General features: G+C 54.9%; 8 protein-coding genes across 8 annotated transcripts; 1 reads left to right on the top strand and 7 right to left on the bottom strand.

The window, feature by feature from the left end:
- Positions 1 to 568: 568 nt before the first annotated feature.
- Positions 569 to 1,522, bottom strand: J3D65DRAFT_601194 (uncharacterized protein; the record flags this gene model as incomplete). The annotated part of the gene is made up of 1 exon (XM_066798018.1): positions 569 to 1,522. The coding sequence occupies one exon, from the start codon at positions 1,520 to 1,522 to the stop codon at positions 569 to 571; it is 954 nt and encodes a 317-aa protein (XP_066658035.1).
- Positions 1,523 to 2,495: 973 nt separating this feature from the next.
- On the bottom strand, positions 2,496 to 3,640 carry J3D65DRAFT_617492 (uncharacterized protein). Its single transcript, XM_066799555.1, has 3 exons — positions 3,581 to 3,640; positions 2,620 to 3,522; positions 2,496 to 2,561 (listed from the first exon to the last, which is right to left on the bottom strand). The coding sequence occupies exon 2, from the start codon at positions 3,380 to 3,382 to the stop codon at positions 2,756 to 2,758; it is 627 nt and encodes a 208-aa protein (XP_066658034.1). The 5' UTR covers positions 3,383 to 3,522; positions 3,581 to 3,640; the 3' UTR covers positions 2,496 to 2,561; positions 2,620 to 2,755.
- A 93-nt stretch (positions 3,641 to 3,733) lies between these two features.
- Positions 3,734 to 6,533, bottom strand: J3D65DRAFT_266626 (uncharacterized protein). The gene has a single exon (XM_066794928.1). It carries the CDS (start codon positions 6,348 to 6,350, stop codon positions 4,017 to 4,019), a length of 2,334 nt encoding a protein of 777 aa, XP_066658033.1. The 5' UTR covers positions 6,351 to 6,533; the 3' UTR covers positions 3,734 to 4,016.
- Positions 6,534 to 7,941: 1,408 nt separating this feature from the next.
- J3D65DRAFT_266662 (peptidase S24/S26A/S26B/S26C) lies at positions 7,942 to 8,942 on the bottom strand. The gene is made up of 3 exons (XM_066794929.1): positions 8,421 to 8,942; positions 8,128 to 8,363; positions 7,942 to 8,075 (listed from the first exon to the last, which is right to left on the bottom strand). The coding sequence occupies exons 1-2, from the start codon at positions 8,766 to 8,768 to the stop codon at positions 8,184 to 8,186; spliced, it is 528 nt and encodes a 175-aa protein (XP_066658032.1). The 5' UTR covers positions 8,769 to 8,942; the 3' UTR covers positions 7,942 to 8,075; positions 8,128 to 8,183.
- A 502-nt stretch (positions 8,943 to 9,444) lies between these two features.
- Positions 9,445 to 10,593, top strand: J3D65DRAFT_549019 (cupin-like domain-containing protein; the record flags this gene model as incomplete). Its single annotated transcript, XM_066796934.1, has 4 exons — positions 9,445 to 9,736; positions 9,828 to 10,311; positions 10,371 to 10,430; positions 10,509 to 10,593. The coding sequence occupies 4 exons, from the start codon at positions 9,445 to 9,447 to the stop codon at positions 10,591 to 10,593; spliced, it is 921 nt and encodes a 306-aa protein (XP_066658031.1).
- A 1,373-nt stretch (positions 10,594 to 11,966) lies between these two features.
- On the bottom strand, positions 11,967 to 13,610 carry J3D65DRAFT_601190 (lysophospholipase; the record flags this gene model as incomplete). The annotated part of the gene is made up of 2 exons (XM_066798017.1): positions 11,967 to 12,112; positions 12,170 to 13,610. 2 exons carry the CDS (start codon positions 13,608 to 13,610, stop codon positions 11,967 to 11,969), a joined length of 1,587 nt encoding a protein of 528 aa, XP_066658030.1.
- Positions 13,611 to 14,327: 717 nt separating this feature from the next.
- Positions 14,328 to 15,150, bottom strand: J3D65DRAFT_549551 (C-8 sterol isomerase; the record flags this gene model as incomplete). Its single annotated transcript, XM_066796958.1, has 4 exons — positions 14,328 to 14,555; positions 14,607 to 14,716; positions 14,771 to 14,797; positions 14,856 to 15,150. The coding sequence occupies 4 exons, from the start codon at positions 15,148 to 15,150 to the stop codon at positions 14,328 to 14,330; spliced, it is 660 nt and encodes a 219-aa protein (XP_066658029.1).
- Positions 15,151 to 16,641: 1,491 nt separating this feature from the next.
- J3D65DRAFT_266900 (cutinase) lies at positions 16,642 to 17,830 on the bottom strand. Its single transcript, XM_066794930.1, has 3 exons — positions 17,822 to 17,830; positions 17,155 to 17,768; positions 16,642 to 17,090 (listed from the first exon to the last, which is right to left on the bottom strand). Exons 2-3 carry the CDS (start codon positions 17,595 to 17,597, stop codon positions 16,832 to 16,834), a joined length of 702 nt encoding a protein of 233 aa, XP_066658028.1. The 5' UTR covers positions 17,598 to 17,768; positions 17,822 to 17,830; the 3' UTR covers positions 16,642 to 16,831.
- Positions 17,831 to 19,321: the final 1,491 nt, after the last annotated feature.

Genomic DNA, 19,321 nt, shown 5'->3' with positions numbered 1-19,321 from the left:
TGTTTTTGGTCTTCCGAGGACTGGACATCCTGTTGGCGCAAGATGCGGAAGCTGCCGTGTCCAAAAGACAGGATGTCCATCAAGTCGCAAAACCCCAAATGAGAACTTTGAGGGCTGAAGTGGGGAAAGGTTGCGTGTGAACATGATAGATGAGACAACTCCGACTTTGAAGTGCAGAGTGCCAGACGAATACGGTAGACCGTAGGATGAATGGAGACAGCCCAGCTTGCGCAAGATGCGGAGTACTGCGCGTCTGGCGGACGTGTTGTCTGCCAAGTAGCAAATGAGAACTTTGAGGACTGAAGTGGGGAAAGGTTTCGTGTGTACATGAGAGAAAGGGGAACTCCGCTCTTAAAGTGCAAGGCGATATGCTAGATGAACGCAGCGGACGGTTGGCCGTCTTGTTGTCTTCGGATGAATTTGAGCAAAAGCAGAAATGCTGGAACCTGCAACATGAAAAATTGTGCTTGAACAAAAGGGTTACAACAGTGAGCATAGAAGGCGTGGACATGAAGGTCAACAAACAGAGGAAAGATTGAAAGCAGAAGCAGAAACGACGACCCTCGGTTCACTGCTGGTTGGCGTGGGGTTCATGCGTCTCCCACTCCTCCCACTGCTCGATGAGCTCTCCAAACTTGGCGTCGCGGTTGACCTCGATCTCTTCGGTGGGGAGATTGCGAAGGGGTCCAGGGGAGAGTGCGAGAGATTCTTTACCGCGCAGTCGCTGAATGATGCTCCTGCCAGCGCGGGCTTGTGTCTTCATGGCGTCTGGACGGAGCACAACGGTATCGTGGTCCAGTGATTCGAAGAACTTTGCTTCCATGGTAGCGACGGCGGCGATAAGCTTGGTCCTGATGGTCTTGAGGGACTCCATTTCGTCGACCTGGTCGTCGCCGGCCCACCAGTCGTCCGTGAGGGCCGGAATGAAGACCTCGCGGTCGTAAATGAGGTTGGCGGCGAGGGCTGCGAGGCCGCGGCACTTGACGAGGTGGGTTAGGTAGCCTGCCCTGTAGCGACCCGTGGGCCCGATGTAGCTGCGTCTTTGGAAGCGCGCAATGAGGTCGAGGACTGCGGATGGAGCGATTCCGAGGGCGACGGCGGGACGGAGCGCGGTCTCGGCAAGGTTGGCGCGTTGGTTCAGGGTCAGATTCTCCCAGGGACCCAGGCGTAGGTTGATCCTGCTGAATAGCAATGTTGACTCGTAAGGGATTCTCCATGGGCACGACACGCCAGGCTTGGTGGCGAAGGTCGCGTGATCGGTCCGGAGGAGATACAAGAGGAAGGTGCGAAGATGATGGGTGCCCGTAGCCGTGGCCCTTTTGATGGCCAAGAGACATGGAGACTTCAGAGGGCTGATCATGTCGACGCCAGAGTCGCGTCTGCCGGAGTCTTCCTGGGGGGCTTCTTGAGGATTGAGGGTAGGAACAGAGGTCTCCATGACGGCGCAGGCGTTGGAAATTCGCGATGAGTCTGAAAGTTGCTGAAGATGTGTGGGCGTGTGTTGTGTGTGTGTGTGGGTCATAAAGTAGCTTTTGCTGAGTTCAAGACTTGTACAGTGTGAGAAGTTTGAGATGAAAAGGAAGATGGAAACTCGGGGGGAGGGGGAAACCTTTTTAAGCCCATTCAGCAGCGCTTACGTGACCTAACAGGAGCACTCAACTGTGGTCGACTGGAGAGAGAGGTTGAAGTCAAATAAGAACCAATCATGTTTAATTGACACACGAAAGGGTCGCCCCGACTAGTTGGGACAGGGTCTGTCGTGTGTAGTTCGGAACCCCTATACCATCGTACCAGCCCATTCGATAGCCGTTGCACGAAAACCGTTGCGTCAAGGGGCCGCGGGAAGGCTCAAAGTCCGGGACCTGCCAGAGAATGATACGTAATGAGCCTTAATGGCCAACTTTTCTCGTAGGATTGGGATTTCAAGGCTTATGCTTTCTTGCGGTCCCAGTAGCCACTGCTTTACGACTGAGCCCTTGGTTCCGGTTGGAGTACACCCAGTTGCAAGCGCAGGCATGCAAACAAGGACGTAGTGAATCAGGGACGGCGAAAGCCTGCTGGTAATTGGTCCGACCGCCTCCCTGATTTTTACCAGACCCTGAAAACGCTCATCACGAACTGCCTCGCCTGCTGCTTGTGAAAGCATTCAACAAGGGTGGTTGATTGTGACACGACTCCACCTCTGGCGCTTGCTCTTGGGTTTCGAGGAAATCGCCTGCATTGGGGGAGCTCAGGTCCTGGTTGATGGAAACCAGGGATCGTGAAAGCAAGCTCGCCGTTGGCTACCACGCTTTGATGTTTATGGTCCCTGACACCACTTTTGGTCTAAAAATCTTCCGCTCGGCATTGAAGCGGTACAGGTTCCCAGTATGTGAGGAGAGTGTTCCGGGAGTAGAAGGTGGAAGACCGAAGTAAGTTAGATACGGAGTCGTAGTTTCGACAGTGTCAAGTTGATTGAAAGTGCGGAAGAGCGGCAGCTGGAGGCAGTAAACATTTTCCTTGATCGTGTTGTAAGAGGAGAGATTCAAGTCTATCACCAGCCCACAGGAGTATGTACGAATCTGGAAGTAGTCAGCTCAAGAGCTACATTTGATAATCACAGGGGGCATCGCTTCTAACCACAAGTCCCTACACTTGATCCTGACCCAGAGTTGTCAAGAGTTTTGAAGCCCGCATTCCCAACCAGTCGAACGCCGTCTGCATGTATCCATAATACCCCTCTTTTTTACAATTCTTGTCCGTCAGTCCACCGTCCTTAGTTCTTGCCCTCTTCTTTACCCTTCTCCACATCCTCGGCGGCGCCCTCCTTCTCCTTGTTACTCCACGGCCACGCCTCGTCCAAGTACTTTTTGATCAAATCACCATAGCCCTCGCCCCTCGCGATTGCCTCCCTCTCCTCCCTGAGCCGCTTCTCTTGCCATCCCTCCTCCTCACCACCCATCCACACCTTCGTCAACATGCCCTCCTCCTTCTTCTTCCGCTTCTGCTCGCGCAGCGCTTCCTGCACCGCGCGCGCCTTCTCAGTGGGCAGACCGTCGATGGACGTCGCGTTCGCCGCCGCTTCAACCCTCCTGCGCTCCATGGCCGCGTACTCCTCGGGCGTCATGGCAACCCGCGTGTCCGCGCCCAGCGCCCGCCCCGCGTACTGGATCCCCGACCGACCGCCCCGCCACCGCAGCAGATGGTCCGCCGACAGCAGCGTCATGGCACCCAGTCCGTATGTGTAAATGTCCAGTTTGCGTGGTGGGAGTAGTGCAATGGCCGGGCAGGCGAAGAGCAACCACATGGAGAGCCGGTTGGCCGTTTTGTTGAAGCCGACTGCTTCGGGCGTCGCGGCAATGGTCGCGGTCGGCGCGTCTGGAGTCTTGTCTGGCGATGACATGGTGGGATTGTATGCGAGTGTCAAGGTTGCGAAGGTGGGAGGATGAGGTTGAAGCGGTGATGTCGTCGACTGCGGTTGGTGGTGGATGGAAATTTTTGCGCGGGATTGAGTGTGGTGAGATTGCTGCTGTGCACGCGGTTCTTTTGCCTGTTAGTCTTGAGTCTTTGCACCATCACTCAAAAAGAATTCTCCGATTACCTGGTCGTGACCGGTGCTTTGGTTGTGGAAAGAATGTTGAGGTCAAAAGTCAAGACGAAGTGGAAGCGGTGCGACTCAAGCATGAAGCACATCTTCTGCCAGCATGACTCTGAGCACAACCCCTGCAACGCAGTCTTGGCACATGGTAATAACCTTAGAGCAAAGCTTAATTTTGAAAAATGCTTTTCTCGTCTTCATTCTACTGTTGGTCTGCTCTGTGAGGTCTCTAGTCCTCTCCCTTGCTCAAAGCATGCCGGCAAACCTCCTTGGTGTCCGGCTAGCACAGTCTTCTCTTTGGGATATCACATGCAGCAAAACAAGTACCACCAAAACCAAACGCCGAACCGGCCAATGCAAAACAGAACCCAAAGACCTCCCAAGTTTAAAGTGCCAAACCCCTTTCCCTCTTGCTATGCATGAGAATTGTGTCGTAAAATCATGGCCGCCGTGCAAGGAAAGCAAAATGTCCACCAATGACTGGTCGTGCACGAAAAGCGCGGGGGAACTTTGGACTGGCGAGCCCCTCGAACTTGCCCTCGACAAAGTAGCGATCGCAGAATGGCACGTTGTTTCTCTCATTTTGCAGATACTCGTGGATCTTGCTGATGAAGAGCTTGCCCGTCTGGCCGGCTGCATTCTCCGGGTCGGTGGCGCCGGCGAAGCTCATCCAGTTTGTGCTGCCGTAGTCTCCGCGGGAATCAATTGAAACGCCGGGGCCTGATCGGTCTGCCTGGAGGTGCTGGTACCACTTCGACTGCATCTGGTAGGTGGTTTGGTTGAATGTGTTCATCTTGAGGAGGACGTCAGGGTACAGGTTGAACATGACGGACCACGAGTCGTCGTGGCCGTATCGTAGAGTCAGATGCGAGCCGTCGGAAGAAAGACCGTATTCTGGCGAAGTGATTTTCTCTGCCATATTCCGGGCCTCGTCTTGCATGGTCGTGTTCTCGTACATGTGGCCAAAAGCATTCAACCCGACGGCCGCCTTGATGGCCAGGTTGGTTTGGTTCGCGAGCTTGCCAGCGCCGTCATTCGTAGACAGTTGATCCGACGGAATCGATCCGTTGCGTTGCAAGAACGTAGCATACTTGGTAAATAGTGGCTTGTAGTCGCTGGCGAATTGTTGCGCCGTGCTTCGATCCTGTGTAGAATTGTAGTACATGTATGCGAGGATAAGGAGGTTGCCCGTCGACTCTAGTGGCATTTCCTCGCTTTGGCCATCGTCGTGTCCAACGGCCTTTGGATAGCCTCCCTTGTACTTATGATCCCCTAGATCATGGACTGCCCAATCGTGAGGCCACTGGCCGATCTCGAGGTAGATTGCGAGTGGGCGGAGCATTAAGCGGATATATTCTGGCGACAGCCAGTGAAACAGCGGCGCCGCCGGGTAGATAATGTCCAGAGTCTGAATGTCGCCATTGGAAGAAATCTCTTTGATGTAGACAGATGCTTGGGAAGTGTCTTTCGAAGCTCGTGGGATCGTGACGTCCAGGGCTCCGTAGACTTGGCGCAAGGAAAGCGTGGTGATGTCGGCGTACTTTGGACCGCCTACTGCCAGGGATTCAGAGCGGACCTTTTGATCAAGATTGTCGCACAGGGTCCTTGTAGACGTGAGGTTTACAAACGCGTCTTCGATGGCTCTGATAGGCGATGACTCTGGATACGCGTGTCGGTAGTAATAAGTCTGCTCTTCACCGTAGAATAGAATTCCTGCATCTCGCGTCATGCCTATTCCAAAGGAGACGCTCTTGGACCCAGATACTTTTCCAAGATCGTGGGCGTACCCGGTGACCGGAACTCCAGAATCATTCCAGCTTGGAACTGCGGCGTCGAGGTTCTCGAGCCTCTTGTCCTGGATGAAGGCCTTGCGAATATCGTCGCGCTTGCCGAAACTCGAAGTCATGCTGATACCGTCCTCAGCGATAGAAGAGTAAATGAATTGACCCCACAAGGCCATGTTCTCGCGCTCTTCCCAGACTCGCGGGTCTCCTCGCTCCCAAGACCACGCGTGCGTCGAATGTGACACGTCTTTGGTCAAGTTGAATTTCGGGACAGAATTGTTGCCGAGCCAGGTGTGGTCGACGTCCGAGTAAATCCTGATGGTCTTCTTGGAGCTCGACGATGCAGTGACGGTCAAGAAGCTGAGAGGGAGACTTTGCTTGCGCATACTTTCGTCATCAGCACCAGGGAAAATTGGAGACAAAAACTCGAGAGAGAATCCAACGTCGTCGCCAACGGTCAGATTGAAAGTGGACCTCGTGGAGGTGTACTGAGCCCCAACCACGGTGGCAGTCTTGACGGAATCAAGCGCATTCTCGACACCAAACAAGCGGTACACGTCGCCGTCAACACTGGCCATGACGGACCATCCCAGCTTGGTTCCCGTCCAGAACTCGGCTCTGGACGAAGGCAGCGACCGGGCCTTTTCGCCAGGAATCCATGCCGATAGATACGGGTTCTTGATGGCGAGGGGATATGATGGCGGAATTATTGGTTTGAAAGCCTCGGGATCTTGGTGGCGGCCAGGTCGATGTTCGCGAGACAGCACGACACTGAGGACTGTACTGAGGACGATGCAAAGAACGACGAGCATGGTGAGGCCAATGACTGCGGGAATTCGCCAACGGGGCGGGATCATGGACAAGCATGCAAGTCGCTCGGGCTTTTTGGAGCCCGCGGGCACTGTTGACCTGTCGGAGGCCTCAACATCGGATGTTTGTTTTGCGGGCTCGGGCGACAAAGCGCCCTCGCCTTGGTTGGTAGTCGTCATGCTGCGATAATATGACGGAAGAATTCCGATGGGAGATTGAGGTCGAGCCTAGACCTTGGCCATGAGGAGACCCAGGAAAGGCAAGGGAATGCGGGAGGGAGGTGAAGAGAATGAGGTCGAGGAATGGGCGGGGAGGGCAGGGGAGGAATGGGCGGAGAAAAAGTGACGCAGGAACAGGAAGGTGGAGTGGTGGAAGAGGGACACAACAGCAAGCCAGGCCTGGGGGTTTTGACAAGGACGAGACAAGGGAGAAGGGATAATTTTAGCAGAGAAAGCCATGGTTGGCAGTGTAACTCGAGCAGCGAATAAAGATGAAAGCAGAGGTGGGCGGCAAGGCCACAGGGCCGTGTCCCTTTGTCTGGGGGCCAGCCGCCCACGTCGTCGACTCGACTCGAAGGCGAGAAGAAAGAAAGCCTGCAATCCAATCAGCATGCCCGCTAACACGTGCCGGTGCTTGCCAGGCGAGCTTAATTGAACCGCAGCCTCAATCGATGCATCTCATCTTTTGATGCTGTTGCTGCGCCCGTTTTCTTCGCCCTTTCTTCGCCCTCGCCTCGCTCGTTTCAACTTCGACCTCGTCTCGTCTGTGCTGCGCTGCTCGACCAGCTCGAGCTTCGCTCAGGCCCGCCCGTCCGAGGGATCGCCTTACTTCTGGGGTCATGCTTTCAGATCTTCCTCTCCACTGATTGGTTTCCGCTTACCGAAGTCTAGACCCCGTTGCCAACAACCCTCGAACTCTCCCGCACCGTCCCGTCTCTAGCGTACCCATCTTCTTGATATCTTCGACGCATCCGTCTGCAAAGTAGACAACCTCACCGGCACTTCTCCTGCTCCTGCTCGCATCGTAAATGACATTCTGCGCCCTCTGGACAGTGGCCTGATCTGCACAGCACAGCCAGCCTCACTGGTCTGTTCCCCCGTATGACTTCACAGGAGTCGCTCGACTTGACCACCATCTTTATCCACAACCGGTGTCCAACCTGCATGCTGCCAAGTTTTGACTTCGGCAATGAGTGGTCGTGGTTCCATAAAATTGATGCTCTTGCACTCTTTGATTTGCCGCTGTCCTACACACATCGAGTCGCAACATCGAGTATCAATGATGCCACTGGTGCCTTAGCCGCAGCCTGCTCCACATTCAGCCTTATTCAATACCAAGTCCATCCCTGATTTCTCCGTGTCTGGTCGTAATCCCCTGTGGAAGCTATTTGGCCGCCAAACGTCACATAGGTGTTGGCGACATGAATCGTGCGCTCACGATGGGGGCGGAACGGGAGAAGACATCGCGGTTGGATCCAGGCAGTGCATTCCTGCTATGCCAAAAATAAAAAGTGCACTTGGCTCGACAGCCCTGTGTCGGTGTGCGTTGCTGGCCACTGAGCAATGAGTCCCTTCGTCTCATGGCATACCGACATGAGACCCAAGTTTCAAGCCAACAGAAAGATGTGGAGAGAGTTCGCGCGTTGACCAAGGGTTTACACCAGCCAATGCCTCTCCCCGCTCACTCAACACAAGGTAGTGTTCCGTAACAGCCGGGTTTTGCTTTTGGCCATCCGTCGCTTAGACATGTACCCACTGGACGGCTCATGGTCGCGTGGGGTCCACCAAACGGAAGCGGCCGCATATTTGCATCTACAACACAGTCTCTGATGTGAGTTTTGCTGTGCTGCCTCACTTTGCATCGTATCTTTTCACCTAAAGGCCTTGTCCTGGTCAGACGATATTCTGTACAGAGTCAACGAAGCTTGCATGCCAAGAAACATCGTCAAGGTCTTACCTCTGAACCGCGATGTTCTTCCGTGTTTGCAAAATCGTCCCAGATAGCCATTGGTGTCAGTCCAAATCTTCCTCGGGCTCCTGCATTCCGTTCTTGAACCAGTGCATATCCTTGAAGGGATACAACTGCGCAAGCACTTTCCCTCGGACCAATGCTAGCGGGATCGGCCCAAACATCCTGCTGTCTCTTGAAGCGGACTGATTGTCTCCAGCTACCCACATGTGACCTTCGGGGACCTAGCCAACCTTTCGTCAGCCTCGTTGCCAGTCCTTTGAGGTCCAAACACAACCCACTTGTAACATGATGCCATCGCCTTTCTCCGGAGTATCCCGCAACACGAAGTCGCCTGGCAGACCAATCACACGCTTTATTGCCCCCTCGCCCAATTTCATCGGATGGTCAAAGGAAACGAGGTCTCCCACTTCGATGTTGCGGCCGCGTCGGTATTGTTTCGAGATGAGGACGGCGGCGCCAAAGGTAGGCAAGGTAGGTACCATTGACGCGCCAGCAGTCGGTCTGATTGTGAAGCCGTAGGTCCAAAAGGCGTGAAGGATGAGAGAGGCACTAATGTAGCCGGCTAGTAGGCGGTTGGCATCCTTGACGCCTCTGCCAGCGACAGCGCGCCAGACTCGAGCGGGCATCGAAAGAGCAGCGACGCTGAGTCCAAGATGCTGTGGAAACTGGTCGGCGACCAACGAGCCTCGGCGTCGAGACAAGCAGGTCCTTGGGGGTTTGGTGTGATTGAGAATGGTTCCTGAACGCGCTGCGGACGCGGAATGATGTAACGGTTAAGCTTCGGATGCCGCTCGGCAAACTTCCTTCGTCGACGGCAGATCAACCTTCCCGTCTTGCAACGCAAGGACCGGAACCGTCCATCTCCAACCGGCTCCCGTCGACTTTGTTGTGACTGTTTGGCCAAGTGCCAATCCTACGATTTCCACAGTGACGGTGCCGGCAACTCTCGTCCACCGATCATCGCGAGCTGGACTCACAGTTGCTATCAAATTAATCCAGGGTCTTTACCGGTTAGTCGTAGTCCCGTTTTGCAAGAATGCCATGCAGTTCATGCTCTTTTCGATTCTCTCTCAACTGAATTCCAAGGGCATTCCTTAGACGTCCATCCACATCATGGCCTTGTCTGACCAACGTGTCGCGAACTCAGTTCGAGGTACAGGAATTTGACGCCCAACCCCAAATCTGCTCTCACGACAACATACCTCTAATCAAGCTCGTCCCTTAGAACTCATCACTTCATACCATGAGCTCAATGCACATGTGGTGGATGAGCTCTATGAGGAGCCTAGCCCACTGGAGTTCATGCGCTACGTTGCAAGAAACAGACCTTTTATCGTACGATCCGGCGCAGCGCATTGGGATGCCCTAAAAAAATGGAATGCCTCCCATCTCAAGGAGGTCTTGAAGGCGCATAACGTCAACGTGGCCATCACCAACGAAGGGAATGCCGACTCGGCTGTCCAGACGTCTGACGGACGACTGATATTCGTCGAGCCGTATGAGCGGGAAGAGCCGTTTTCGCAGGTCCTGGACAAGATTGCCGACCAGGAGCTACGCGGAACAGAGCCTCGAGTCCGGAGATATGCACAAACCCGTAAGGAAGCCCAACTCGCGGCAAATGACGTGCCTACACCACCGGCCGCTGCTGCATGCAGAGGACTGATTTTTGAAAATGTGAACAACAGAAAATGACAACCTCCGCGGAGAGTACACGCCCCTTTTTGCGGATGTGCCCGCCGATATACCATTTGCTCGAATCGCTCTGGAGCAGCCAACAGGACCGGACGCCATCAACTTTTGGCTAGGTAACTCGTACAGTACGACAGTCCTGCACAAGGATAACTATGAGAATATCTACGTGCAGGTCCTCGGCCGTAAGCATTTTACGCTACTGCCGCCTGTCGAGTCTGCATGCGTCAATGAACAAGAACTACCGGCCGCACGCTATGGCCCAAGAGGCGTGGCCAGCAGAAGCGACGCAGAAGACGTTATCCTCGACGAGCAGCTTAGGAACTTGGATGTCAACATGGCAGAAGGCGACGCGAAGGTGCCATGTCCGATTTGGGACCCTGATGCGCCGACCAAAAGGACTAGTCCATTCTCTGACCTGGCCAAGCCGTTGAAGGTGACCCTGGAGCCAGGAGACATGCTCTATCTACCTGCCATGTGGTACGTCCGGTATCAAAAACCTGACCAATAATTCCTGCTAATCGCGCGTGGTGGCGTAGGTATCACAAAGTGGCGCAAAGCTGCTCGGAAGAGGGTATCTGTGTCGCCGTCAACTACTGGTACGTACACCCACAGCTGAGACAGAGAAAGAACCTGCACAGTCCAAGCGCTAAGACACGCACCTTGCGGCTAAAAAGGTACGACATGGATTTCAGCGGCTCCTTCTGGTCCCTGGCCTCTTTTGCGCGGACAGTGGGGAACCTGGCATCGACAAGCAGCTAGCAGTACCACTCGACCTGGTATGTAGTTACATGTGTCTGCGTACTCCCTGCATACAAGCAACTACGGCCGAGAAGCCGAGTAGCTGCCGACAATGCATTCCTCTGTCCTTGCACCGCTGATATCACGATTGCAGTAATTGGGGAGATATCCTGGGAGACCACATGCATTCGCGGGACAATTGCCGAATTCAGAGTCGACCATGCGCTCAGCTGGCAGAAAACTTGCATCCATCTACGATATTGGACACTCTATGATTTCCGCGCTCTTTCAATTCGTTCTTCTTTTGCTCGTGGCAGGCGTCAAGTCGTACCATTCTTCCACCCGCATCTCGTCCCAGCCAACTGTCCATCTATCCAGCCTCCATTGTGCCCGCTTCACTTCGCTTCCGCAGACTCCACCTCATCTACACAGCCGAACACCACCCCATCGACCCACATCCACTTGCCAAACCCGGCCAAAGGACCGCACCAACCACGTCCTGCTCCGGGCACTTGACGCAGCACCCTGCAGCTCCGCGTCGCGCCGCCGCGCTGCGCTGCACGCGCATCACCACCACCACACCCACGTGCTCCGCGTGTTCTGCACGGGAGGGGCGACCGCTCCAGTCGTCTCCTCCGCAGCGCCGTCTCGCTTGTCGCTTGCTTGCTTGATCGCTTTGTTTCAGGTGCCGAGTGTCCGCAGACAGGACGGCGCGGGCATCGTTGTTGGATTCAGTCGGCTGCGGATCTGAGTCGCCACCCGGTCGCGCGTCGTGCAGGCACGAGCTCCTCATCTCACAGGTTTCCGGGTACCCGGACGCGCCGGCATGAGAGCACGAGCAAGAGAGAGCACGAGCCTGCGCCCGCGCGCACGAGCAACATGGCCTCCAGCTTCATTTCGGTAGGGCAGGATGGCTTCTGGAGATGACAGAGTCACGGAGCTTGCGCTTTTCGTCTCCTCCGCGCTTTCTTCGGTGGCTGGGGTGCGTAAGGGACATGTTACCTTGTCTGGTCGGCTGGACGGATCAATCAATACGGGCGAAAGAATGCTGGAAGACCAATCAGCCGCTGTTCGTCCTACCCGCCTGCGCATCTCGTTCAAAGTACAGAGCAATTGAGTAAATGCAGTAGAATGGGTTGCGAAGTAAAGGCTTCATCTGCAATAAGCTCAAGGCAGGTTCATAAATATACATATCCAAGTAAGACATCCTCGCTTGCTCAACATGGAACAACCCGAAATAATTTTTCGCTCGACTCGCTCGCTTGCTTGCTCGCTTTCTCATCTCTAATCGGTCTATGATTGAACAAGTGGTATTTGGTGCAATAAAACGGCAAAGATCAGAAGCCTCTTTGTAGATTGAGGCTGACCAAGGGGGAGATCCGGGGCCTGAGCATTTAGTTGTAGCAGTACGACGCCAGGCAGTCGGTGCATTCGCTCGGCAGCGTCGCGCCGCTCTTTTGCATGATGCCGCAGGCCAGGCAAGGTCCAAAGTCTGCTTTGCCGCCATTGCTGGCAATTTGCACGCCGTTGGCGACGAGTTCTGTGCAGTCAAAATGTCAGCAAAAGTTCGAGGGATCAATGAGAGAGGAGAACATACCACTCGTCAGAATCGCCTCGTACTCGAGCTGCAGCGTCGAGACGTTGCTAGCAGCCGAGAAACTGAAGTTGGGCAGATAGATGATGGTGATGGCGTCCGGGTCGTTGCAGCCAAAGAAGACAGCCTTGGTGTTCAAGGCCTCGGACACAAACGTCTCTATCGAGGGGATCTCGGGCATGGTCGTCAGGCCCTCGGCCATCGCCGTCTCGTACGCCTGCAGAATCCCCGTGCCGTTGGGCCAGTTGAAGTCCGTGTCGGCGCTGAGGTCGTTGGCGAAGATGACGTCGATTGCGCGCGCCGGCTGGATCAGCGGCCACAGCGGCACGTTTTGGTTGCTCTCGGCTCCGTCGACCAGGTACAGTGTGTCTTGGTCGGCGATGTCGCTCGAGGCAGTGTATTGGTAAAAGGGGTTGGGGAAAACGCCGAACAAATCGCTCGTCGCGGCTTCGTGGACTTTGATCAGTATCTCGTACAGCAGGGTGCCAATCTCCGTCGCGTTGACTTCGGCGGGGATGCAGGCCAGGTTGAAGAGTGAGGACGAGGTGCCGAACATGTAGCCCAGGTTGTCGTAGCCGGTCACGCAGTCACCGCCGGATGGCGCGCCGTTGGAGAGACTGGATCCAAGGTACTCGGTTTGTACGAAGGCCGCGACGCCGCTGTCCCATGATCCGAATTCCAAGGGCGAGAACTCATACTGCGTTCCGAGGGTGTCGGGTTTGCACTCTCCTTCCCAGAGCTTGACGCCGGTCGAGGTCATGATCGGGAAGGGGGCATTGTGTGAAGTGTATTCTGAGAGGCCTGCAATATCGGACAGGGTTTTGTTGACGCCTCCATTGTCGCCGTATAGTATTTGATAGGACAAAAGGCGGCCCCAGGTGTCAGTCAGAGTCGTGTCGAAACCGGCCTTGTGTTTTGCTTTGAGGTCCGCCGCGATGTCGATGGCGCCGTCCAAGCCCTCGGCCAGCAAAAGGGTCTCGTCGAGCGTATTACCCCACAACCCGGTGACAAGAGACGAAATGGTCGGCCAATTGTTGCCCGCCACGGACGAGACGAGCCAGGCGCCGCCAGACAAACCAGCATGGTATGTCAGCGCTTGCCAGAGTCCCGAGGTCGAAACGTTGCTGTCCCGCGAATCGAATCCTTTGATTACTCCAGCACCGCCAAGCATGGCACGGTATCCTCCTCCACTGCTGCTGAGGGCCAGCTTTGGCAGTGTTGTTGCGTCTGCCCAGGCTGAATTTTGCTTTGCGAGCCAGGTCTTTAAGGCTTCGTCGGCAATGGCCTTGCGCGACTCTGCCCAGGTGGTTTCTTCAGTCGAGAGACCCGACGCATCGCGAACCAGGGCCGTCGAGGCGCATGTTGCCGAAACAGGAGCGTACGTATCGGCAGCAAAGGCAGTAGACAAAAGGAAAGACAAAGAGCACAGCTTGAGGAAAGCCATGACCGGCGGTCAGTGGGCTCAAGGTCCAGGTCCGGGGAAGAAAAACGGCGGGAGCGCGACACCCATGGAGTTGCAGTCGTAGATGCAATTCATAGTGTCTATATAAGCTTTGCGTTGGAGACCCGCCAGCTCCTCGTGCAAGGCACACGGCTACCCTATGGCCGACAGCTGCACGGCCACGGGTACACGGGTTGCTTGGAGGGACGGTGCAAGCAGAGAAGAGGCCATTATGGTCAACGGGCACTTTGCCTGGATTGGGAAGGAGACTGATATTTTAGCGACGGCTCGAGCAGAAAGCCGTTAGCCACAGGGGCCGCTCATGCCGCTAGGAGACTCTAACGCTCTGGATCTCCGGGGTAGCTTGCCTTTAACCGCAGATTCGGAGCTAGCCGCGACCAACCATTTCGTCAACTGCGCATTCATATTGAACATGGATTCCATTTACACAGCAGACTCGTGATCAAATCGAGACTTGCCTAAGACACTGCTTGTTGCTGTACTTGTTTTTCCCCAATCGCATTGTTCACATTACAGTGGATCCGCCATTCGGCGTTTACAAATGTCTCGAAGCCGAAGGTGCTGGCGACCGACTCGGGTGCCATGGGGTTGCGGCCCTTCGGTGATTGTGCTCTTCGACTTGGACGCTTGGCGGCGTGGGAGGCCTGTTCCGTTCCTCGGATATCTTCAGAGTGCACGGTAAACACGACACGACCACGCTCAGAACTTCCCCTTTAGCAGATTCGAAATCATCTCGCGACCCGTGATCCTAGTTGTAGCCCAAAGAGTTGGAAAGTCGAGCGTGCTCGAAAAGGTGTCCGCGTATCCGAAGAAAAGCATGGGTGGAATCCAGCCCCTAGCATATTCGAGCGCAAAGCAGGACGCCTCCATCTTGTATTGCTTGACATCACCGCGGTGCAGGTGGTGGACACTTCCGGCGGGGTAGACCTATTCGGCGATCAGCTATGGCCAGTGACATGCATAAACGAGGGCACGTACTTCGGGCTCGTATGCTCCGGGCACATAGGCGCGCTGCTCGCCCGTGAGGATGTTGAAGTAGTCATCAGCCGTGTGACGGCCAGTGTGACCTTCGGTGCCGATGGCGGTGCCTGCATCTGGTTCAACAATCTAAACCCCCAGGCTGCGACCTTTCTTGTGCTTACCAAAGATGATCAAATACTCGGTTATACCTGGAAGATGATTGGTACGGCGCCTTCACTCATTCCTGCAAGGGACCCTCGGACTCACTGGCGTGGATGATATACATGGCTCCCATGGCCCCTCCAGCATTGTTGAAAACCCACTCCTCCTCGATGTTGACATGGGTCGTGATAGAGTCCCTCCCCGACAGCTCAGACGTGATGTAGTTGACGATGGCCTTGGTATCGTTGCTGTGAGTCTCAATGGCGCGCAGGGATAGGCTGTGAAGGTCCGTGGGATCGAAGATGTAGAAGCTCTCGAGGTTTGCTTCCAGCCAGTTGTACACGGGAAAGAGAATTGCGGCGAGCACCGCGACGATGCTTAGGGTACGTATGGAAGCCATTGAGGCAATGTCGAAGGGGTTTGAGGGAACGCTGGAAGCAAGATCCTGTCGCGAATGTCGAGTGAGGCTCCAACAAGTGGACGCCAAAAGGTTCTTCGAGTTGTTTTGAACCTTGAGGAGCGGGCGGCTGCCCGTGCCCAGGATCAGGCCAGGCGGCATCGTCGACTCCGGTTCGCGGCCAAGACTCTGCGGAGCGGCAGAAACCCGGCACAGCTCATTGACCATACTCCCCGTCACTCACCCACCCAAGGCTCGCAGTCATCTCAACTCACTACAACCTTTTGTCTTTCATCTCGTGTCGATCCCAAGCCATGACGATGATTAGGCTCACCGCTGGATGCCGCCTGGATGCCGTCCGTCGCTGCGGCCGGGCACGGGAAGAAACGATCCTCTCAGCTTACGCAGAACAACCAACCCGTGCTTGAATGCTCCTTGAGAAACCTCTTTCTGAATCTTGGATTTTGCGCGATCTCGTATGATCAACGACCTCCATATCATCGACACTGATTGCCTGTTTTCAACGCCGTCTTGCACCAGTGGGTGCTGTTCGTGGAAACTGAGATTCAAGCCAGCAAGTCAACCTTTAATCCGGCAGATTTTGGAACCGATGCCCTGAACTTAGGTCTGACACTGACGGAAGGTCAATCGCTTCCACTGGATCACTCGGCGTCGATGTGGTCAGATTTGAGGACAGCGGCCTCAGGGTAACATCGTCCTGTCGCGCTTTGGCGTGGGTTATTGGTCCAGTTTTTCACGGCTCTCCAGAACACGCACCGATGTACCTCTTCGCTCAATTCTCTCGGTCATCTATCGTCCCTCTTGAAGAGGTCATCTGCTCGCCCAGTTCTCCGAGGCCTCTTGTGGAAAGTCGTTGCGTTCGCAATTGCCACACTGGGAATCGGAGATCACTGGAGTCGATGAGTTGAGGCTTGCCCATCGCGTAGAGAATGCACAACAATCCCCTTGATTCTTGAGACTCCGTTATGGCGGTTCCTTATCTGCTCTCAAGCGGCCTGAAGGCACTACGGATGCGAGTGCAGGAGAGGACTGTGCGTGTGAGTCTACAATATTTCGTCGGGAAGGCGTACTTGACGCAGTTGTCCCATGTTCGAATAGTTGGACGCTCCCTGTCTGTCGCCCGCTGGCAATGCCACCTGCATTCCGCTACGGTTAAAACCCGGTGTTGTCTCCGGACGCCTCCACGCCGCGAATCGTTTGTCATGGCACACATGAACAAAGGCATACTGGCCATTGTCGACTCTTTCTATTATCATCAACGCCGTCCTGTACTACCACGCTAAAACGCTATGCCTTTGCTGATGAAAAGGGCCAGGAAAATTAGGTGCAGAGAAATCTATCAACGAATCGCAAAGTCCCTGAAGAGAAAAGGTGTGACGCCCACGCCCCGACATTGATGTACTCTCTAGACGTCATCCCGGTGTTGTCTCCGGACGCCTCCACGCCGCGAATCGTTTGTCATGGCACACATGAACAAAGGCATACTGGCCATTGTCGACTCTTTCTATTATCATCAACGCCGTCCTGTACTACCACGCTAAAACGCTATGCCTTTGCTGATGAAAAGGGCCAGGAAAATTAGGTGCAGAGAAATCTATCAACGAATCGCAAAGTCCCTGAAGAGAAAAGGTGTGACGCCCACGCCCCGACATTGATGTACTCTCTAGACGTCATAGCTGGCCATGATGAACTGAGCCGCGGCCTCTGCGTCGCTACCATAGCTCAGGTGAGGAGGCAGGATGATGGCTTGTCCCTTGCAAATGGCGTCTCCCTTGGCGCAAAAGACCTTTTGTTTTTCCGGATCGATCTTTGGAACAGGCTTGGGGAAGTCTGGATCTCCAAAGATGACGGCAGCAGAGACCCGAGCGGCAACGGCAGTGTCGAGCTGTGCGGCTGCGTTGTGGACGAGTTGTCCTCCTTGACTATAGAGATTGTCAGTTGGAATTCCGAGGCCACGCAAAACAGGACAGGGAGGAAATATCTCACCTGTAGCCGACCATTGCGACCTTCGAATTTGGACAGCTCTTCACCATTTCCTTGACCGTCGCGGCCATCATGGCGCTCCCGTTGGCGTCACCACCCACCAAGAATCCGGCAACGTCGGCAGGGTAGTCCACGCCCATGACCATGACCTCCTTCTTCTTGCCCACCATGGCCTCTAATGCGGTTTCGAGAGGAGGGCCCACAATCGTTCCGAGCGGAGCAATCTCAGTCGTCCCACGAGCGAAGACGACCATTACGGAGGCGCATTTTCCTTTGCCAATCTTTCCCTTGTTGTCTTGTTCGACTTCGACTTCGGCCTGTATATCGACATCCGACCGTCGGCTGATTGTCCCCTGTTCAGACTCGAATTCGTCACATCGGGGGATAGCCGCTGCGGCAGCCAGTCCAAGGAATGCTGAAAGGACGAGAGAAGACTTGAGAACCATTGCTAGATCTGTGTGTGCTTGGAAGATCTGTGTGTTTGGATTTGTTGTGTGTGGAGATGATGATAGGGAAATAAGGGAGAGCAAGAGCAGATATATAGGTATACTGCCACACCCTCTCGGGCGTTTCCAGGATCCGGAGGCCTACTTCACGATGCTGCCTTGGAACAGGAACTGGCCTAGACGTCAACAAGCTCAAGCAACAGTCGGCGAAAAATCGCCTATACCTCCGCTTCAGTATACGGGACCTCTGCGTATCCAAGAGCGCTAGCACCAAAGCGACCAAGACTGACCGGTGTATCGTGGATAACTCGAGCCTCAGCGAAACATGGAACTTTGGGCGTCGGAGACTAACGTGCTTCTGGTCTAGCACCGGAAGGTAGGCAACTCCGCGTCGCAGATCTTCAGCGCAGTAGATGCCAAAAGAATTGATGCTCCCTCAGTCTAACAGCAGTGGTAAACGACAGTGTCTCAGGCGCAACTGTGGTGTTGGACGACAGCTCCCCGGACTCATCTGCAGAGGGGGATGCAGATCCCCTGGATGTCACCGTGGTAAAAGGAGGTATCATCTATCACCTCCGCTTGGTCAGTATCTCCAAGGCCACAGGCAACGATCTCACTTTCCCCGGGTTCCGGAAAGCGGGATCGTTCTAGCGCTGGCATGAAACTTCGAATTGCGCATGGCCGTCATGCCCGGATCCCAAGGCTCCAGGTCCTCGGTTACGTCCGCTACGGCCGCCATGGATGCAGTCTGTTGTTTGCACGCGAGGCCGATGGGAAGGCCCTGGCTACTCCAGGCAAGTGACGACAACGGAGAACCTCTAGGCCTCAACGGCCACGTGGGTCGCGCAGAAGAGAGAAAAACATTGGCAAGACCGTTTGATGGCGTTACCAAGGTCCACTATCTTACCGAGGCATAAAAGCTAGTCTTTGCAAAAGATTCAGGGAGTCCGTCTGGAGGATCGTGGTGTTTTACTGGGCCCAGCCAAGTCGGTGACTGAGTAGCCAAGATACCGACGAGGCTTGACGGCGAACAAGACTTGGACCGTTGGAGCTTTCTTCGGTCGATCCCGCGGTTGCCGATACTTCTAGAATTCTGGCTCAATCGACAATCGAGAAGGTACCTCCAACTCTCCTCTTCGCCACTTGGGGTGCGTTTGAGACCTTGGCGTGAGAGCATCAACCGAGGAATAGACAGTAGCGCGGCTCCTAGGTCAGGCGCATTAGAGCTCGCTTGTCGGAACCACCAATAGGGCAGCAAAGTGTACGAGACATCGAGGTGTCAGTTAGGCCAAAATCGCCTTCGAAGCGTCTTGCTGCATGCGCCGAGTCGCTTCTAGCTGGATTGACGCAATTCGTCTGCCCGCTTGTCCGGTTCGGCGCTAGCCATCCCACACAAAACCAACTAGCTGTACGTTGTCTTTCCATCGATAGACCATGCCAGTCACCACGCTGATGACGTTCTTGAGAACAGCAATCTTCCAGCCTCGGCAGCCTGAAGTGACTACGATTTTTCGGGCTTTCGAGCTCCCGGGAATAGCTCAGAGATCGTCTTTCATTCGAATCCGGACCACCAGAGTGCGTAAATCCAGCCTGGTGCCCTGATAACGACGGCAACGGAGCCGGTGGTCATCTCTTTCCGGGCCGCCTTGCGCACCAACGTCATCGCAGGTAGCGTAGCAAGCGCTCCGGCTGAGTTTTCGCAATCTTTCCGCATGGATGTCCCA

This window comes from Phyllosticta citribraziliensis (genome assembly GCF_038025025.1).
Source record: "Phyllosticta citribraziliensis strain CPC 17464 chromosome Unknown J3D65scaffold_3, whole genome shotgun sequence".
Taxonomy (NCBI): domain Eukaryota; kingdom Fungi; phylum Ascomycota; class Dothideomycetes; order Botryosphaeriales; family Phyllostictaceae; genus Phyllosticta; species Phyllosticta citribraziliensis.
This window is presented reverse-complemented; position numbering and strand designations above follow the sequence as displayed.